General features: G+C 48.5%; 1 protein-coding gene and 1 pseudogene across 2 annotated transcripts; both read left to right on the plus strand.

Moving 5' to 3' along the window:
• The first annotated feature begins 3,303 nt into the window (after positions 1–3,303).
• UPK1A (uroplakin 1A) lies at positions 3,304–12,263 on the plus strand. Of its 2 annotated transcripts, XM_032841772.1 has the most exons (9): positions 3,304–3,468; positions 3,560–3,659; positions 3,943–4,030; positions 5,204–5,404; positions 7,992–8,066; positions 8,209–8,316; positions 9,940–10,119; positions 11,435–11,518; positions 11,601–12,263. In XM_032841772.1, exons 3-9 carry the CDS (start codon positions 3,950–3,952, stop codon positions 11,643–11,645), a joined length of 774 nt encoding a protein of 257 aa, XP_032697663.1. In that variant the 5' UTR covers positions 3,304–3,468; positions 3,560–3,659; positions 3,943–3,949; the 3' UTR covers positions 11,646–12,263. The 2 variants fall into 2 exon arrangements, with proteins under 2 accessions (XP_032697663.1, XP_032697662.1); XM_032841771.1 differs by lacking the exons at positions 3,304–3,468; positions 3,560–3,659; positions 11,601–12,263 and having other exon boundaries at positions 3,926–4,030; positions 11,435–11,584.
• A 5,685-nt stretch (positions 12,264–17,948) lies between these two features.
• On the plus strand, positions 17,949–18,065 carry LOC116857796 (annotated as a pseudogene).
• The last annotated feature ends 2,285 nt before the right edge of the window (positions 18,066–20,350 follow it).

The following is a 20,350-nucleotide window of genomic DNA, read 5'->3' on the forward strand; positions in this document are numbered from 1 at the left end:
CCTGGCATGGGGCTCCCTGCTCAGCGTTAAGCCTGCTTCTCCCTCTTCCCCTCCTCCTGCTTGTGTTCCATTTCTCTCTGTCAAATAAATAAAATCTTAAAACAAAACCAGAACTATCTTGTGGGAAATAATGAGCTGAGGGTATGGAATTAACCCATGACATCTGGGATCTGAAAAAGAAGATGGTGCAAGGATTGTGAAGGGTGATGAGCCTCAAATGTAGTAATGAAGGTATCTTAGGTGAGATCAGGTGGCTTCAAAGGCATCTGCCATGTATGCCACTTAAAACAACAACAATCTTCAGTGAATATAGAAAAATATGTACTTTTGACAAAGCTGGTAGGATGTTGGTGTTTGTTACAGGTATTTTCTACATTGTCTTGTATATTTGAAATATATCAGTATTTTTAGATTACACCACTGACCATGGGAAAGAAAATGTCTTAAAAATAAATACAATGAGGGGTGCCCGGGTGGCTCAGTGGGTTAAAGCCTCTGCCTTTGGCTCAGGTCATGATCTCAGGGACCTGGGATTGAGCCTCACATCGGGCTCTCTGCTCAGCAGGGAGCCTGCTTCCTCCTCTCTCTGCCTATCTCTCTGCCTACTTGTGATCTCTGTCTGTCAAATAAATAAAAAAAATCTTAAAAAAAAATAAATGAATCAGACTTTTAAAAAAATACAATGAAAATATATATTATTCAATTCTACTCAGACATCGAGGCCTTTTGGAACCTGCTCTAAGCAAGGTGACAGGTGTTTAGGACACGGCATCAGACTATTGAGCCTTTCGCGATGGCACCATCAGGATTAGAACTAGATCATTTTTCCATTAGATGTTAGTTACATGGGTTCATACCATTTCCTTTCAAGCCCATAGACAGCCTAAAATCAGCTCTTGTGCACCTTTGGAAAACACCCCTTTGACACATCAAATGTGTTTCTTTGAAAAGGTTTTACCCTCTAGAACACATTGCAATTAGGAATATATATGTAGGGGCGCCTGGGTGGCTCAGTGGGTTAAAGCCTCTGCCTTCGGCTCAGGTCATGATCCCGGGGTCCTGGGATCGAGACCCGCATCAGGCTCTCTGCTCAGCGGGGAGCCTGCTTCCTCCTCTCTCTCTCTCTCTGCCTGCCTCTCTGCCTACTTGTGATCTCTGTCAAATAAATAAATAAAATCTTTAAAAATATATATATACATATACACAGAAAAGTGCACTTATCGAGACCGTACGGCTAGACAGATTTTCAAAATCTGAGCACCCCATGTGTAACCAGTGTCCAAACCCAGAAAGAGAAATCCCCTCCCTGTCCCTTCTAGTCACAATGCCCCCAAGGGTAACCACTCCCCTGACGTTTATCCCCCTAGATTGGTTTTGCCTGTTTTCGAACTTCATATCTAGAATCCTACAGTGACAGTCTTTTGGGTATGGCTTTTCTCATTTACTGTAATGCTTTTGAAATTCATCTCTGTAGTTGCAGGTACCAGTAGTTCATTGCCTTTTATTGCTGAATAGTATCCCTTGTATGCCTATACCGTAATGTACTTACCCACTCTACTGGGAAGGAGCATTTGGGTGGCTTCCAGCTTGGGACTAGTATGAATACATTCAGAGCATTTGATAGACAGAAATGGAATTCCCAGGGACAAATGGCTGGATCATAGGATAGTCATAGGAGAGGCATACGTCCTCTTTAGGAGATCTTGGCATTGTGATTTTTTTTTTCTTTAGAGAGAGAGCAAGCAAGTGGGGTGGGGGCCTCAATCCCACAACCCCAAGATCATGATCTGAGCCAAAATTAAGAGTTGGATGCCTAACTGACCGAGCCACCCAGGCATCCCAGCCTTGTGATTTTTTAAAGGAGGTAATTAGCACTCCAAAATGTATTGTTTGAAGACTGGCTTATATAATGAAAAGGAATTGTGAAATTTATTTTTTTTATTTATTTATTTATTTATTTATTTATTTATTTATTTATTTATTTATTTGACAGACAGAGATCACAAGTAGGCAGAGAGGCAGGCAGAGAGAGAGGAAGGGAAGCAGGCTCCCTGCCAAGCAGAGAGCCCGATGTGGGCCTCAATCCCAGGACCTGGGATCATGACCCGAGCCGAAGGCAGAGACTTTAACCCACTGAGCCACCCAGATGCCCCAGGAATTGTGAAATTTCAAGTCTGACATCGAACTAGAACAGGGGTGCCTGGGTGACTCAGTTGGTTAAGTGTTAGCCTTCAGCTCAGGTCATGGGATCGAGTCCCACATCGGGCTCTCTACTCAGCAGGGAGTCTGCTTCTCCCCCACCCCTCTCTCTGTGTCTCTATCAAATAAATAAGTAAAATCTATTAAAAAAAAAAAACAACTAACTAACTAAAACAAGCTAAAGAAGGCTTTGACATCACATTAGAACAAAATCGATCCCTTTTATGACAGATGATGGTAATGCCCCATTGATGATAACTTTTTCCTTCTACCAGACGGTTTACACTTGATCTTAGCCAAAAGACTGAGTCATTTTATATAACTTTCAACTACTAACAGTTACCAACTATTTGAAAGTAAAAAATATTTCATATTGTTAGCATAGCCCTATTATTACAAAGTTATTTTAGCTAAACCTCATAAAATGTACTTGACAGATCATGTATGTTATTATTTAAATTTTCTTATTAATCCTTAATATAAATGTAAATCAATAGAGAAAGACTATTTTAAATGTAAAGCAGATTGACTAAAAACCAAATTATTTTAATTTTAATCAGAACACATCTCATGTGTTTTTTTATCAAGCCATTGTCTTAACACCGCAATTTTAAGTTCCATTTGTTTGTCCATTTCACATGCACTGAGGGAGCTACAGCTCAGAAAGAAAACACAGTCAAGGCCTTGGTTCTTGAGAAGTTCTGGGGGAGGACTGGGTGCCCCAAGCCATTTTCATCTGAGGAACCAGCCTTGTGACGCTAGGGGGAACCATCGGAGGGAAAGTGGGCCCCTCAGGAGCCTTGCTGATGCAGCCTGGCCTCTTGCTGTACACCAGGCCAGAGGACATCCTTTGCAGACATCCCTGTGCTCAGTTCCCACTGCTGCTGAGGTGAGTCGTCTGATGATACCCATTCTGCTGATGGGCAAACACACATACCAAGTTACTCAGCCCAGAGGAGGCCGAACTGGGATTTCAACCTTGGTCTCCTTGACTCTGTAGCCTGAAGACATTTCCGCCTGTGGCTCCTCACTGTGACCCTGCTTTGTCGGGGGGCGGTGGGGGGGGACAGTGTACTTTTCTCCCACCAAGCCTATTCTGTGTGCCTTCTCTCAGTTTCTAGCACACTCTCTTCTCCCCGCCCCCACCCTGCCTTATTCACTCATCTGGAACTCCCCTCACCCACCCCCACCACAGCAGCCTGGGAGCAGGAAGCCTTGGGCACCTCACCCTGCTATGCAGCCAGACCTTAGCCCAATCTTGAATTTCAGGTCTATAAATCACTTGGGTTGGGGGGGAGGGGGTGCTCATAAAACTGTTCTTCTATGCTGGTCGGCCTGCTTGACCTCTTGTCCCCTCCAGACACCTTTTGCCTTCCTGGAGACTGGCCCGAGGAGGGGCCTGGGCATATATAGGGAGCCACTGTGGGAGGAGCTAGCCACAGAGACTTCGGAAAGAGAAGGTGAGGAGGGGGCTCTGGGGGTCTGGATGAGCAGGGGGGACCTGGGAAGCTTGGATGTGCAGGGAAGCCAACGCTGAGCTCTGGCCAGTGACTGCCCTGCCTGAGCCTTGGTTCCCTCTTCTGTAAGGTGGCACACCATCAGGGTTTTTGGGAGGATTCTGGGCCCAGCAGAGACCAGGAGCATCCCCGGCAGCTGGGGTGTGGAGGGAGGGCAGTGGCTCCAGCTGGGGCTGCCCTCTATGCCTGGCCTCTGCCTGACCTTATTCAGGCTCGTGTGTCCCAGGAGGACTATGGCATCCTCAGCAACAGAGGCGGAGAAGGGGTCTCCGGCTGTGGTGGGCCTGCTGGTGGTGGGCAACATCATTATTCTGGTGAGACCTCCCCCAGTGCCGGGAGCCCAGTGGGTGGGTGGGGAGGAGGGGACAGCCCAGGCCTGGGAGTGGGGACTGAGGGCCCCCTGCCATGGCCAATGCCGCCAGCTGTCAGAGAAACCTGGATTCGAATCCCAGCTCTGCCAATCCCCAGCTTTGTAAGCGGGAGCAAGCCACTAGTTCTCTGAAAATAGGAATGCCGAGAGGATGAGTTACTGGATTCTTGGGCTCAGACCAGAGTCTGAGTAGCTGCATGTGCGGCTACTATCTGTGTCGGCCACAGCAACAGTAGTGCCCTGCAGCGGTAACAAGGATCGTCACACAGCTGTTACTAGGACTACCGAGAAGCACGCACACCACGCGCTCTGTGAGTGTTAGCTTGATTGGGGTCAAAGGTATCCTCTGAGAAGCCTTCCCCTCTCCTTGCTCCTATCTCTCATCCCTATAGGTACTAGATTTTTAGTTTCTCCAACATTTCTTTAAGCGCATACAAACAAATAGCATATATAGCTATTTTATTCCTTTTTTGTCCAAACGGTAGTTCATTCTACATCCTGTTCTGTGCTTCCCCGTTTTTCCTGCTCACACAGTCCATAGGCCACTCCAACGGGAGTCCTCAGAGAGCCGCCCTGCCCTCTTCCACCCGGCAGAGCACTCCCTGTGCGGCACGCCGGTGCCTATGACACGGGGATGCAGAGAATAACTTCGCGGTTTTATGATTTTCCTGCACAGGCAGGACTGATTTCTGCAGGCAGCATTGCTGGGTCAAAGGGATGATGCACTTGTAGTTGCTCTGGGCCTGGGCAGGTTCCCCCACTCGGCAATAACAACACTGTTTGAGGGAGGCCAGGGGGACAGAGCATCTCCTCTGTTCCTGTCATGCACTCTGGGCTTCGCATGTGGCATCTCCTGGCATCCTTGAAGCATCCGGCAGCTCGGGCGGTGGGGGGAGGTGGGGGCGGGCGGCTGGGGGGAGGAGGAGAAGGGATCTAGCCGGGCAGCGCTTCCCTTCTGGCCTCTGTCCAGCCCATCCCTGGTCATGGAAGGCGACATCCTTGCCATTCGCATGTGCCCACCTTGCCGAGGGCAGCAGAGGCTCAGAAGGAGAACCTGCTCAGAGACAGTCCTGCGGCCCCACCTGCTGTGTCCTCTCTAAACTGCTGCCCTGTCCAGCTGTCAGGCCTGGCCCTGTTTGCCGAGACGGTGTGGGTGACAGCTGACCAGTACCGTGTGTACCCACTGATGGGCGTCTCAGGCAAGGATGACATCTTCGCCGGCGCCTGGATCGCCATCTTCTGCGGCTTCTCCTTCTTCGTGGTGGCCAGCTTTGGGGTGGGCGCAGCACTCTGCCACCGCCGGTCCATGATCCTCACGGTGAGGCCCCCGGGGCGGGGGAGGGCATGGGGCCGGGCAGGCATGGAGATTGTCTCCACAGAGTCACTGTAACCATGGCCACCGAGCCCTGAGTTTGTATCCAGTATGCACCACACTTGGGCCTCGTGGCAACCATTCTATTTAATCTTCCCATAACCCTATAACACAGGCTCAGCCATTACCCTGAATCTCCAGAGAAAACTGGGGCACAGAGAGGAAGGGAAGGGAGCTCCGCCCAGGAGGATGGCTCTTGAGTGGCAGGACAGAGATGCGAAATCTCAACTAGTTGGTCCCCAGAATCTGTGCACATGAGCTCTGTCAAAACAACCACAACAATAGCATGGCTGCCATGTTCTAAATGCTTTGCATAGATGGGTGCATTTACTCCTTACAACCCACCAGGAGATCCCATCATTACGGTGAGCACATTTGACAGAGTTGAAACGGAGGCTCAGAGAAGTGAAGTCACTTATCCGAGGTTGCACAGCAGGTGGGTGACAGAGTCAGGATTGAAACCTGAGCACTTCAGCTTGAGCCTTGCTCTTAATTTCCGCCGGTGATAACCACCACCACAAGAACCCAGGCTTCCCAAGGACCGCTCCTGTGCCTGGCACTAGGCGAAGCCGTTTAGAAAATGAGCTCCCTCAGTGTCCCCAGCCCCCGTCTGGAGTTAGTGCTTCTCTGCCCGTTTACCAGACAGGAAAACGAGGGCTCAAAGAGGCCAACAGCCCAGGTGATAGGGAAGGCAGGAGCTCCGATCCCAGCACCCCCGACCTAGAGACAACATTGTGCTGCCTCCACAGCCGAGGGCCTCTTAGATTCCTGGGAGCAGCGGGTTATTCCATCAACAAATGTGGATAGAGTGAGAACCGTGGGCCCAGTCCTGCGCTGGGCACTTTGGCTATCTAGAGAGAAAATAGGAAAGCCCTAAGGGGAGGGCGCCCCCAGTGGGGGGACAGTGGACAGTAAGGATGGAAGGAAGGTCTGGAGCTGGGAAAGGGGAGGGGAGGCCTCGGGGAGGTGAGGGGGTGTGCTTTTCTGTGGGAGGGAACAGCAAGAGGGGGCCAGGAGTCCAGTGTGGCTGGAACCAAGAGGGAGTGGGGTGTGGGAGAGGCAGTAAGGGGTCAGAGAAGGGAGGTACTATGGGCGATGGGCATGGAGAATGGGGGTAAGAAAGGGCAAGTGGGCCTATCAGTTGAGTCTTGCCAGCCTTGGTAAGGACTTTGGCTTTCTTGTGAGTAAGATGGAGCCTTGGAAAGGCTCTTTTCCTTCTCTTTTGCTTTCTTTCCTGCATGTAATTCTCTGACATAACAATTTACCTGAAGCCCTAAAAGCTCAGCCAACCGGTTAAAAAAAAAAAAAAGTTTGTGTCTGTGTCTTACTCCCTTATTAGTTTGTCATTAACTAAGACATGAATTTTTTTTTTAAATTATTATGGGAAATTTCAAACATTGCATGCAGTGAATGGCATGAACCCCACATACCCATCACCTAGTTTCAACAATATTGACCACAGTCTGGCCAGCCAGGTTCCCTCGGCTTCACCCTCTGCCTGCCCACATCCTTCTTCCTGGGGTATTTTGAAGTGCATTCCAGACACCAAGTCATTTACCTGTAAGTACTTGAGTGCACGTTTCTCTGAGCGCTAAGGACGTTGTTGAGAGCAGTCAGGCATGTTGTGCCGCTCATCTCTTGGCAAAGGTGTTGGCGTATCCACATTCCACCCCCTGTTGCTTTAAGGGAGAAGGTGAGGGGTGAGGAAAGTGCTTTTTTTTCTTTTTATGCACAACAACCGTGCCACGAGTATGCCCTACAAATTCAATATCTAGTCTCTGTTCAAATGCCTCTGGTTGTCCCAAGAATGTCTGTTTTGTTTTGTTTTTCCTGTAGTAGACATTTATTTTACTGTGCCCAGACTGATAGTTAATTTCAGGCAATATTTTACATATTTTTGTTGATATCATTTTTTTAAAGATTTTATTTATTTACTTGACAGAGATCACAAGTAGGCAGAGAGGCAGGCAGGGGTGGGGGGGAGCAGGCTCCCCTTGAGCAGAGAGCCCAATGTGGGGCTCGATCCCAGGACCCTGAGATCATGACCTGAGCCAAACCCAGAGGCTTAACCCATCAAGCCACCCAGGAGCCCCTGATTTAATTTTTTCCTAACATTTTATTATTAAAAAACTTAAACATACAGGAAAGGTGAAAGACTTGACTAGGGAATGCTTGTACACCCACCACCTAGATGCTACTGGTCACATTGTCCTGAACTTCTTTTTAAAATCCCTCAGCGGGGTGGGGGTGGGGGGGGCACAGCTGGGTGGCTCAGTGGGTTGAAAGCCTCTGCCTTCAGCTCAGGTCATGGTCTCAGGGTCCTGGGATGGAGCCCCGCATTGGGCTCTCTGCTCATCAGGGAGTCTGCTTCCCCTTCCCTCTCTGCCTGCTCTCTGCCTACTTGTGATCTCTCTCTCTGTCAAAATAAATGAATAAAATTAAAAAATAAAAGACAATCCCTTGAGGGGGTGTGACTTGGCAGGCTTTGCCCTGACTGGGTGGTGCCTCTGTCTCGCCCTCCATCTCTCCCCAGTACCTGTTGCTCATGCTCATTGTCTACATCTTCGAGTGTGCCTCCTGCATCACGTCCTACACTCACCGCGACTATGTGAGCTGGGCAGAGGCCAGGGGAGGGGTGTGACTTGGGGCTAGAGTGGCAAGGGTCCGGGTCTGGGTCTGCGGGTGGAGTGGTGGTCGACCTTGCTCCCCACCTAGCCCCACTGGACCCTGTTCTTCCTGGACCTCCACAGATGGTGTCCAACCCATCCCTGATTACCAAGCAGATGCTGACCTTCTACAGTGCAGACACTGACCAGGGCCAGGAACTGACTCGCCTCTGGGACCGTGTCATGATTGAGGTAGACGAGGGGGGGCAAGGAGGTGATGGGGTAGGAAGGGCTGGAGGAATGGGGCTCTGACCACAGAAGTATATAGGTGCCTCCCCTTATGCCCACTGATAGATAATACCCACTCCTGTGGTTCTTCTGGAGAACAGGATTGGTCATGGCCATTTTCCAGGTGACTAGACAGGCCCAGAAAAGGGAATGTCACCTGGTGTCACGTGGTTGGTAAGCTGGGATCAGAGTCTGCCAGCCTGGATCCAGAGCCCCTGCTCTTGGCTGTTATAGATACCTTCTTAATAAGGAGGATAATCATAATAAGGAACATTTAATGAGCACTAACTTTTTTTGAGTACTGTTAGAAGCACTTTCTTTTTTTTAAGATTTTACTTATTTATTTTATAGAGATCACAAGTAGGCAGAGAGGCGGGGGGTGGGAGCAGGTTCCCTGCTGAGCAGAAAGCCCAATGTGGGGCTCGATCCCAGGACCCTGGGATCATGACCTGAGCCGAAGACAGAGGCTTAATCCACTGAGCCACCCAGGCGCCCCTGTTAGAAGCACTTTTAAAGCTTATTTAATTCTCACAGCCACCATAAGGGAGATCAGCTTTCCAGCCATGAAGAAATCAAGGTAAGAGGTTGAGTGGCTTACACAAGGTCACACAGCTGGTAGGTCATAGAACCAGAGGGATTCAAACCCAGGCCACCAGCTTCCAGAAGCCACATTCTCTCTCTCTCTCTCTCTCTCTCTCTCTTTTTTTTAAGATTTTATTTATTTATTTGACAGACAGAGATCACAGAGAGGCAGGCAGAGAGAGAGGAGGAAGCAGGCTCCCTGCTGAGCAGAAAGCCCGATGTGGGGCTTGATCCTAGGGTCCTGGGATCATGACCTGAGCCAAAGGCAGAGGCTTTAACCTACTGAGCCATCCAGGGGTCCCCCCCTTTTTTTTTTTTTAAACATTCACATATTTATTTGAGTAAGAGAGCATGCACGTGTGGGGGGGGTGGGGAAGGGCAGAGGGGATGGGAGAGAGAGTCTCAAGCGGACTCCGTACCAAGTGCAGAGCTTGACGCAGGGCTCGACCCCACAACCCTGAGATCACAACCCATCACGACCCAAGCTGAAACCAAGAGTCAGATGCTCAACTGACTACACCACCCAGGCGCCCCCAGAAGCCACATTCTTAATTAAACCCAACATGATATGGCACAAGAGAAGAATATTGAGGACCCAAGAGAAATTGAGGTCGTAATTTGGTTCAAATCATACCTGTAGCCAGGATTGGAACTCATATGTGAAGGCGCCTATGTTTTCATCATTCAGGGCCACCAACTAAACATAGATGCTAGAAGAAACCAGAAATCCTTCTTTGGGTGTCATTTACCTCAAATTTTTTTGACAGCTAATTCAAAAGAATTTTAAAATGAGTCATGAGTGTGGGTTTGACTCAAACCCCCCACCAGCCCCTTGGTGCCGGGATAAATACCTCTTGCTCCTTGTTCACAAGCACAGACGCTGCCCGCCCCCCCACCTCAAGGCCCAGGACATGGGAAGTCGGGACCTTCCTCACTCTGTGACCTTAGGTGAATGGCTGTCCTCTCAGAGCCAGATCCTGCCTGACCCCCTGCCTTTCTCTCCAGCAAGAGTGCTGTGGCACATCCGGTCCCATGGACTGGGTGAACTTCACATCAGCCTTCCGGGCGGCCACCCCGGAGGTGGTGTTCCCCTGGCCCCCACTGTGCTGTCGGAGGACTGGCAACTTTATCCCCCTCAATGAAGAAGGCTGCCGCCTGGGCCACACGGACTACCTGTTCACCAAGGTGTGTCCCCTCCCTGCAGCTCCCCTGTCTGTGCGGCATGGTTCTGGCCCCCTCTGGTCCTCCTATCTCTTCCTCCCTCCCACGGTCTTCTCCTCCTCCCCCCTCTGGCTTCTTTCATTCTCTCCCCTCTCTCTGGCTCTCTCAACTCTCTCTCCATCTGTCCCTCTTCCCTCTGCAAGTCAGTGGGAGGCACAGGGTCTGTCTGATCCCGAGCCGGACCTGCAACTTTTCTTCCGGTTGCCTGGGAATGAGAGCAACAGGAATCACAGAAACAGCACCACCACCATAGTAACCAACTTTCACTGAGCCTTTGCGTTGTGCCTGGCATTCTTCTAAGGGCTTTAAGTCTTCATCTTACTTAATTCCCACCACGGCCTGTGAGGTATGCGTTTATAATGATCGCATTTTAAGGATGATGAAACGGAGTTCATTCGCTAGTAAGGGATGGAGCTGGGACTGGATTTCAGGCAGACAGGCCCCAATTAGGGGCTTTAACCAGGGCAAGGGGAGTGGAAAGGCAGAGAGAGAAACCAGAGGAGGTTAGACTAGGAGAAGAAATGGTTCCAGTGGTCCCTCTGGCTGCTTCAGGACCCTGGAACCATACGACTTAGATCAGGTGTCATGGAGAAGGGTGCCTGCGCCAACCATCGCCACCCTCGGAGCCAGACAGCCATTTCTGAAGCCCAATTCTGCGCAGAGTGTGCGCGTGCGTCCATTCACGGACGCTCCACGGCCACCTTCAAGGCCAGTGCTGTCAAGATTGTCACCTCCCAGATGGGAAAACTAAGGCTCAGAGAGCCAGAATCATTCCCAGGCTCCAACAGCTAACAAATGACGGAGATGACCCCCAACTCAGTCCTGCCTGACTCTAGGACGCACACCCCGAAACTTTGTTCTCGGCTGCTTCCAAGTCGAGGCAGGGGTCTACCTGAGGGTGACTCTGTTGTGAGGCTCAGGTCCCACTTGACCTCATTCCTAAATGGGGAGGCATCAAAACTGCACTGCTCGTAGTAAAGGCAAATTTCAATCCTGGGCACCTGTGGGCAGCATGGCAAGCCAGCTCTGCACAAACCTGCCCTCAGACTGTCATAGCCACTGCCACACACCTACTTGTGTGGGGCCTGGGTTCAATATCACATCCCTGGTTCCCCAAAACCATTCTGGGAGGTAGACACTGCCACAATCCCCATTGCACGGCTGAGAAAACCAAGGCTTGAAGAAGGAGGTGACCTTCCGAAAGGCACACAGTGACTCTCCCTCAGGGCTAGCCCTACTGGGCATTTCCTCAAACTCCCATGTTTTTCCCCTTGCCCAGGGCTGCTTTGAGCACATCGGCCATGCCATCGACAGCTACACATGGGGGATTTCGTGGTTTGGTTTTGCCATCCTGATGTGGACGGTGAGAGGTGGGAGCCTATGGGCAAGAGGGGGATGTGGGTGTGGGGCTGGAGCGCCCCTCACCTGACTGCCTCCTTGTACAGCTCCCTGTGATGCTCATAGCCATGTATTTCTACACCACATTGTGAGGAGCAAGAAGGGAAGGTCACGTGCACGTGCAGCCTCCTCCTGTTCCTGTTTCCTCTGGCTGAGGGCTTGATGGCTGCCCCACCTCCTCCCTTCCCACCTCCCACAACCTTCCCTCCTTCCTCTCCCTCCAAAGACCTTTTACCAACTTTCTGAGCCCTGCTGAGACTTGGGGATGCCCTGAAACCCTTAGACATGTGTACAGGGACTCTTAGGACCCTTAGGGACCTCATTTCACTCTGCTGATTCCTGGCCCATCTTTCAGCATCAATTTAAAGTTCTGTTCTCAGGGGACCTTTCCCGGATCCCACTACCCCATCACCAATGCCTCTCCTGTAGTTCCTCCTTTATGGCAGTTGTTGCCATTTTTGCTAAATAGTTTGATTGTTTATACTCTGGTAGATAGGATTGCCATGAAGGGAGGGACAAGCTCTGTCATGGTTACTTTATTGTCCTCAATATCACCCAGCAGAGGGAGGGGCATCAATATTCAATAAATACTGGTTGAATGAATTAATTTGTTTTCCTTGGGGGCAAAGGCGAATGAACAAGAACTCTTCCAATGGAAGTGGCAGAAACCCAATGGGCACTGACTGAAACATAACATGGAATTTCTTGGCTTGTGTAACTGAGACAACATTGCTGGCTTCCGGCATATCTAGATCCAGGAGTTCAATCAAAGTTTCCAGGAAACCTGTTTCATTCTCAGGCAGGATTCCTTTGGCAACACCAGACTTAAACAACTTTACACTAAGCAACACAGCAGGAAGAGACACCTCTCTCCCAATAGCTTGAGCCAAGGTCAAGGATTCAATCTCACTTAGAGTCTAGGCCCATCCTTTGGTGGGGGAAGGGAGGGTACCTGAATTACTACTGCTGTGAAGGACGGTGTTGGGAAGTGGGGGTGATTTATCAAAGGAAAATTAGAGTGCAGGGTTGTTGGGCTGGTACACGTGGCAGATAGCCTCCTCCAACGGCTGTAGCTTCCAGCAAGTTCTCTAACAGATGCATGGCAGCAAACACTCTAGGAATCTTATCCTCACTGTTGTCCTCTCTCAAGCAGGCCAACCTCTGTCTCTTTTATAGCGGTTAGGTCCTGCCAAGAGGGCTGGGCTTCCTTCCCCTCCAAATGACGTTTCCCAGAGTCCTCCTTTACTCCACTGGTCTGCAAACCCTGAATTCAGATACAAGCTTCTAAAAATATACTTTTGTTTATTTTTTTTTAAGATTTTATTTGTTTGAGACAGAGACAGAGACAGAGATAGCGAGAGAAAGCATGAATGGGGAGCTGAGCAAAGAGCCCAACACAGTACTCGATCCCAGGACCCTGGGATCATGACCTGAGCCAAGGCAGGTGCTTAACTGCCCAAGTCACCCAAGGGCCCCTTTAAATGTACTTTTAAAAGTATATATAATGGTCAGGGGTGCCTGGGTGGCTCAGTGGGTTAAAGCCTCTGCCTTCAGCTCAGGTCATGTTCTCAGGGTCCTGGGATGGAGCCCCGCATTGGGCTCTCTGCACAACAGGGGGCCTGCTTCCTCCTCTCTCTCTCTGCCTAACTCTCTGCCTACTTGTGATCTCTGTCAAATGGATAAATAATATATATATATATATATATATATATATATATATGTCAAAGAGGTTTTTTTGTTAGGTTGAAGAATTGGAAACATCCCTCAGCAGGGAATGTACAGCTCATGTTCTATCCTTGGGCTGGATTCCCTGTTGCTTAATAAGAAGATAGAGCTATGTGAGCCAATACAAAAAGATGTCACAATGGTCTAAGTAACTGGAAAGTATATATAAGGGTGTTCATTACAGTGACCTAAATAAACCTCTGGAGGGGACTGGTTAGGTTAGCTAGGCTATGTCTGTAGTCTGGAATACCACACAGTAGTAAAAAATAATGTTTTACCATGGAGAAATCTTCAAGAGATGCAGAGTAGAAAAACTTACAAGCCACATATAGTACTTTTATTCGTAGATACATTTTCAGAGCTGGTCTTTTAAAGAAATGGGTCAATGTTTTTAGCCTAATGTTTAAAACAATGGAAAAAAATACTTTAAAAAAAACCCAAAATCATTCATAACCCTACTATTTGAAGAAGATAAAAATTTAGAAATGTTAGTGTCCCATATTTCACTCCCCAGTAAATCACCACCCCTCCCCAAATCTGGTCCAACAGGCCCTAGAATAATTGTGATGAACACATGATGAATGTCCTTTCTGGCTTTTCAAAAGTTTATATTGACACATCTATAGATATATATATATATATTTTAAGTTTTTTTTTTTTATTTTTTTATTTGACAGATCACAAGTAGACAGAGAGGCAGGCAGAGAAAGACAGGAGGAGGAGGCAGGCTCCCCGCGGAGCAGAGAGCCCGATGTGGGACTCCATCCCAGGACCCCAAGATCAAGACCCGAACCAAAGGCAGAGGCCTTAACCACTGAGCCACCCAGGCGCCCCTATAGATATATTTTTTTAAGATTTTGTTTATTTATTTGACAGAGAGAGAGATCACAAGTAGGCAGAGAGGCAGGTGGAGGGGGGGCGGGGAAGCAAGCTCCCTGCTGAGCAGAGAGCCCAACGTGGGGCTCTATTCCAGGACCCTGAGATCATGACTGAGCCAAAGGCAGAGGCTTAACCCACTGAGCCACCCAGGCGCCTCTAGTTATTTACTTTAGACAGAGAGGGAGAGAAAGAGCATAAGTGAGCATGGGGAGGAGCAGAGGGCAAGGGTCAAGCCCTTACATAACAAGGTTATGTATCCTGACTTGTGCTGAGCAAGGCACCGGACATGGGGCTCAATTCCACCACCCGGAGATCATGACCTGAGCCGAAATCAAGAGTCAGACACCTTAAACGAGTCAACCAGCCAGGCGCCCCTACACACCGTATTTTAACACACAAGAGCTGCTCTGGGTTAACTGACATAACTGGCTTTCCTGCAGGCTCTGGAATGAAAATCTCCCTGATCCTGTGCACATATTTGACTGCCTTGTAAATGCGGCAAGGAAAAGGGGGATTCCGGCCTAATCTGCTTTTACATTCAGGTGTGTCCTCATGAGCAAGTTCACAGTGACCTCGTCTGTGACTCTCCCTCGGAGAACAAGGGAGGCAAAGAGGCCTCACCAGATTTTCTCTGAGCCCTAGCGTGCCCCCCTGTGAAACTGGGGTTTTAACAGTCCCTGCCTTGGGGCATAGGACCCCACTCATTCTAAGAGCTCAGGAACTAACAGACCTTTTTATTGCGAATCACGAATTTTCTCAATTTGGTGTTATCAGAATCCAGTGCAGAAATGTACCGTCCGCTGAGGCTGCATGAGTCCTGATTTCCGACGTCTGGACTCCACGGTGCCCAAGGTACAGAGGCTGATTCAGCAAGGTGACTCCATACTTGTACTTCAAACAGTAAGGTCACACTTGAAAATGCTTTGTGCTTTCGCTAACAGATGTTCAACCCAAGAGCTCAGCGTACATTAGGGTTAATACAATATATATATTTTTTTAAGATTTTATTTATCTATTTGACAGAGACAGATGCAGTGAGAGAGGGAACACAAGCAGGCGGAATGGGAGAGGGAGAAACAGGCTTCCCTCGGAGCAGGAAGCCCATTTGGGGCTCGATCCCAGGATGGGATCATGACCCAACCTGAAGGCAGACACTTAACGACTGAGCCATCCAGGTGCCCCTAATATGATACTTTTTATCTGAGGGGCTTTAAAGAGTGTTTGTGGAATTAATGGAGATTGGTATGCATAAAATCAAGTTTTCCCTTAAAAATCACACTGCAGGGGCACGCAGGTCATGATCCCAGAGTCCTGGGTTCGAGCCCCGCATAGGGCTCTCTGCTCAGCAGGGAGCCTGCTCCCCCCCTCCCCCTCTGCCTGCTTCTCTGCCTACTTGTGATTTTTCTCTCTCAAATAAATAAATAAGATCTTTAAAAAAAATCACATTGCAAATGAATATCTGTCATGGGAAAATACTTGGGAAATTATTCAGTGCAAAAAGATTACAAAAGAGCATGCTAAGTACGATTGCTTTTCTTCTTTTTTTCTCCCCCAGATTTTGTTTATTTGTTTGACACAGAAAGAGAGCACAAGCAGGTGGAGGGGCAAAGGGAGAGGGAGCCCGATCCAGGACTCAAACCCAGGACCCTGGGATCATGACCCAAGCTGAAGGCAGATATTTAACCAACTGAGCCACCCAGGTGCGCCTATGATTGCTTTTCTGATAAAAATATAAATATGTGTATGTTAGCATTAAAATTATGAAACAAAGCCCCCCAAAAGTTACCATTGGTTATGAAGGAAGGGGAGATAAGTGCAGGGGATTTTTATTTCATGCCTTGGGCATTTTGGCATTTTCCAAATATTCTATGATGATTATTGCTAGCCTCCAAAACCAAGAAATAAATATTAATCAAAATGTCACCATGGGGGGGCGCCTGGGTGGCTCAGTGGGTTAAGCCTCTGCCTTCGGCTCAGGTCATGGTCTCAGGGTCCTGGGATCGAGCCCCGCATCGGGCTCTCTGCTCAGCGGGGAGCCTGCTTCCCCCTCTCTCTCTCCGCCTGCCTCTCTGCCTGCTTGTGATCTCTCTTTGTCAAATAAATAAATAAAATCTTTAAAAAAAAAAAATGTCACCATGGGATGTGAGAGGTGCATTGACCAAGAAAAAAAAAAGAAAGAAAGAAAGAAAGAAAGATTCTGCTAAACATTTTTAATTTTACCTGAGCAGCGAAAACAGGCCAGGCCTTGCCAAATGCTGGGGACTGGGGGTTGGCCTCTGGGAGGGCAGAGAGCCCGGCTTCCACCTCTGTCCCAGATCTGTCCCTGCCTTCCTTGGCTCCATCTGGTCACACACCCGCAGAATGTGGCTCACTCGGCCGGAGGAGCAGCAGCGTGGCCTGGTCTAGGCAGGCCTTGCCTAGCAGAACAGGTATGTCTGCCCCGGCCCCACCACTCAGACGCCCTGTAGGTGAGAGGGAAACTGAGAGACGAGGGCCAGGTGGGGCTCTCAGGACCATCCAAGGGAAAGGGAGCCATTTAATGACTCTTCCTACCACATCTCTACATGACCATATCTGTCCATGGCTTGATCTAGCCTCTAACCCTCCATGGCTCCCCAGTGTCCTCAGGACGTCCAGCACCTCTGCCTGGCACTGAGGGGCACTTATGGCCTGTCTCCCTGCCACTTGCCCAGGCTTATCTCCCTCTTCTGCCCTACTGGGCCAATCTCTCTTTCACCATCGGAGAGTGTAGAATGGAAAAAATGAACTGTACTAGCAATCAAGCAGAAACACACCTCTGATTACATCCACTGGTGTTTACACTCCTTACAGAGGGCAGGTTGGCTCAGTCACTAAAATATTACATCTCACCCCTTTGACCTCCTGATTCTCCCTCTGGGAATCTATTCTGCAAATGTGCTCACATGTGTGTGCAAAGACCTATGTGCACGAATAACTAAAAAGCCATGCCTGGGAAACAGCCTAAATCATGTCAGAATGGAAGGAGTTCTATAATTAATTTGCACTCCAGGGAACTCTATGCAGCTAGGTTTAAAGGGAAACACATTTACATTAGTTAATATGAAACCATCTCCAAGATATATTGTTCGTTGAGAAAAATGCAACGTGCAAAACTGAATGTATGCTAAATGCAACGTAGTATCCTAGATTGGAGCCTGGAAGACAAAATACATTAGTGGAAAAACTAGCACGATCCAAATAAAGTCTGAAGTTTCGTTTTTTGTTTTTTGTTTTAAGATTTTATTTATTTGACAGAGATCACAAGTAGGCAGAGAGGCAGGCAGAGAAAGAGGAGGAAGCAGGTTTCCTGCCAAGCAGAGAGCCCAATGCGGGGCTCGAGCCCAGGAGCCTGAGATCATGACCGGAGCTGAAAGTAGAGGCTTATAATCCACTGAGCCACCCAGGCGCCCAAGTCTGGAGTTTAGTTAGTGGTTGCAGCCCGACACTTTAATTTCTTGGTTTGGATTTTTGTAACATGGCTATGTAATATGTTAACACGGGGAGAAACTGGGAGAAGGGTATACAAGAATTCTCTGTACTGTCTTTGTAACTTATCCGCAAATCTAGAATTCTTCCAAAATAAAACACACCTGGGTGGCTCAGTTAAGCGTCTGCCTTTGGCTCAGGTTATGATCCTGGGGTCCTGGAATTGAGACCCCTGTGGGGTTCCCTGCTCAGTGGGGAGCCTGCTTCTCCCTCTCCCTCTGGCCATGCCCTTATGCATGCTCACTCTCTCTCTCTAACAAAAAATTTTTAAAACGTTTGTTTGAAGCTTTGCGCAGTGGCAGTATCATAGCCAATGAGGTTTATCTGAGGCGCAATTATTGCTAATTGAAAACGTTTGTTTGAAAAAACTGTGTTTCTGTATTTGTAGAACTCTAAAAAGGAGGAAAAAAGGGCAGTTTTTGTATGCATGGGAAGTGTCCTTTATTTTTAGGAGTAATTTTCCTTAATTCAGGAATGATTATCCACTTTGACAACTGATGAATAGTTTAAAAATAAGTTATACTGGGCACCTGGGTGGCTCAGTGGGTTAAAGCCTCTGCCTTCGGCTCAGGTCATGATCCCAGGGTCCTGGGATTGAGCCCCACATCGGGCTCTCTGCTCAGCAGGGAGCCTGCTTCCCCTTCTCTATCTGCCTGCCTCTCTGCCTGCTTGTGATCTCTGTCAAATAAATAAAATCTTAAAAAAAAATGTTCTACTTGCACTTGCATCATGATTTTTTCAGAGTACCAACCTGACCAATGTCATTATTTGAAAATTTGTATCTGATGGCATAATTTCAAAATGTCTTCCAATTTGGATTGTAGAAAGAAATTACACACGGTTGAGGACCAGATGGGGAAAAAAAAGGACACAGGGCAATTCACTAGAAACCAACTCACAAAATGTCCATTGTTTCAAATGGCCAACTCACTTTATTTATCAAAAAGTCTTTTACTGGTATTAACCCAAATGGTTTAAAAGATTGGAGAGAAATGGATTTTTTTTTAAATTTTATTTATTTATTTGACACAGAGAGAGATCACAAGTAGGCAGAGAGGCAGGCAGAGAGAGAGGAGGAAGCAGGCTCCCTGCTGAGCAGAGAGCCCGATGCGGGCCTCGATCCCAGGACCGTGGGACCATGACCTGAGCCAAAGGCAGAGGCTTTAACCCACTGAGCCACCCAGGCGCCCAAGAAATGGATTTTTAGTTGTCGTCCCCTCAGAACTGAGTTCAGAGTGCTCCATCAGAGACAGAGCAGAAAGCAGGGAACAGGCTTCCCAGCAGGGTGGGGACCTGAAGGCAGGAACAGTCTTCAGGGAAATCTGGCCACTGAAGTCGCTGGCTTATTCCGAGTTAGGGTTCGAACACCAAGAGTCCAATGTGGGCTAACCTCTCTTAAATGGAAAAGCTTACATTGTTATGTTAATTCTTCCAGAGTTGTGATGTAAAGTCCTGGGTATTCAAGGCACTGTAGAATTACAAGAACCAAATTTTCCAGATCTAGCGAGAACCAATTTTTTCTTAAAGATTTTTATTTAAGAAGGAGAGAGAGAGGGAGAGCACGAGTTGGGGGAGGGGCAGATGGGAGAAGTGGGCTCCCCACGGAGCAGGGAGCCCGAGGTGGTGCTGCAGATGCTTAACAGACTGAGCCACTCTGGTGAGAACCAGTCTTATGCAGACGTCACTGATCCCTTAAGCCCCAGGGCTCAGGGGGCCCAGGCACCGACCAGGGGGCCCAGGAAGCTATGTTGATGAGACAAGTTGCATCTGCCCTCATCCTGGGTGGTAAGATTGTGAATGTCTTTCCAGTAACATAATGACTCATTCAAACATTCAAATATTTATTGCTTGCCTAACATGGGCATGCACCGGGCACTGGTCTAGATCTGGGGACCCAGTAGGGAACAAATCAGACCTCAATCTCTCCCTTATAAAAGCTTACCTTTTGAAAGAGGAGATCAAGAACACCAAGAAGGGAAATATACATGTCAGAGGAAATAAGTGCTAGGGAGGAAAAGAAAATGTAAAAATAAGATTTAAAAATGAACAGGGAGGAGAGGCAAGCCATTTCAGCACATCTATATCCTGTCTAGGTCTGAGTTTCCCTAAATGGCAAAGCCCCTCTTCTGGATTATTTCCCATTGTCCATTGTCTCATCACCATGTGTGGGGGTTGGAGGGAGCTCAGACTGCCCATCCCTGCAGCACGTGCCTGCCTTGGAGCAGAGATGGATTCAGCGCTGCCCAATGGATCTGTCCAGTAGGGAGAAAAGTTGGTTACCCAGAGCGGACTCAGGCTCTGAGCCTAGGGAAAGATGAACAGACCCTGGGAGCAGAAAGGACCACTATCCTCTCGCCCTATAAGCCTTCTCCTGATGATTCAGAGATAAATGATACAAAAAAAGTACTGAGAATTCAGTGTTAGCTATTATCATGGCTGTCATTTTTATTAGCATTTGGGGACCCCATCAATCACTGGGCCAGTTATCCATTTATTGTGTCTTAATTTCAAAATGTATCAGTTGGCCTGAGGTTAGACCTTGTCAGTAGGGGGCGCTGGAGGGACACTGCAAGTGGCTTCTCCCCGGATCCCAGGGCTTTGTTCCTGTTTCCCCAGGACTGCGACCAGCAGGTGGCCGTTACTGTTCTCCACGTTGTAGCTGGCCACCTCCAGCACCTTCTTGAGC

Source organism: Lontra canadensis, unplaced genomic scaffold, assembly GCF_010015895.1.
Source record: "Lontra canadensis isolate GAN:19392208 unplaced genomic scaffold, GSC_riverotter_1.0 scaffold125, whole genome shotgun sequence".
NCBI classification, from domain to species: domain Eukaryota; kingdom Metazoa; phylum Chordata; class Mammalia; order Carnivora; family Mustelidae; genus Lontra; species Lontra canadensis.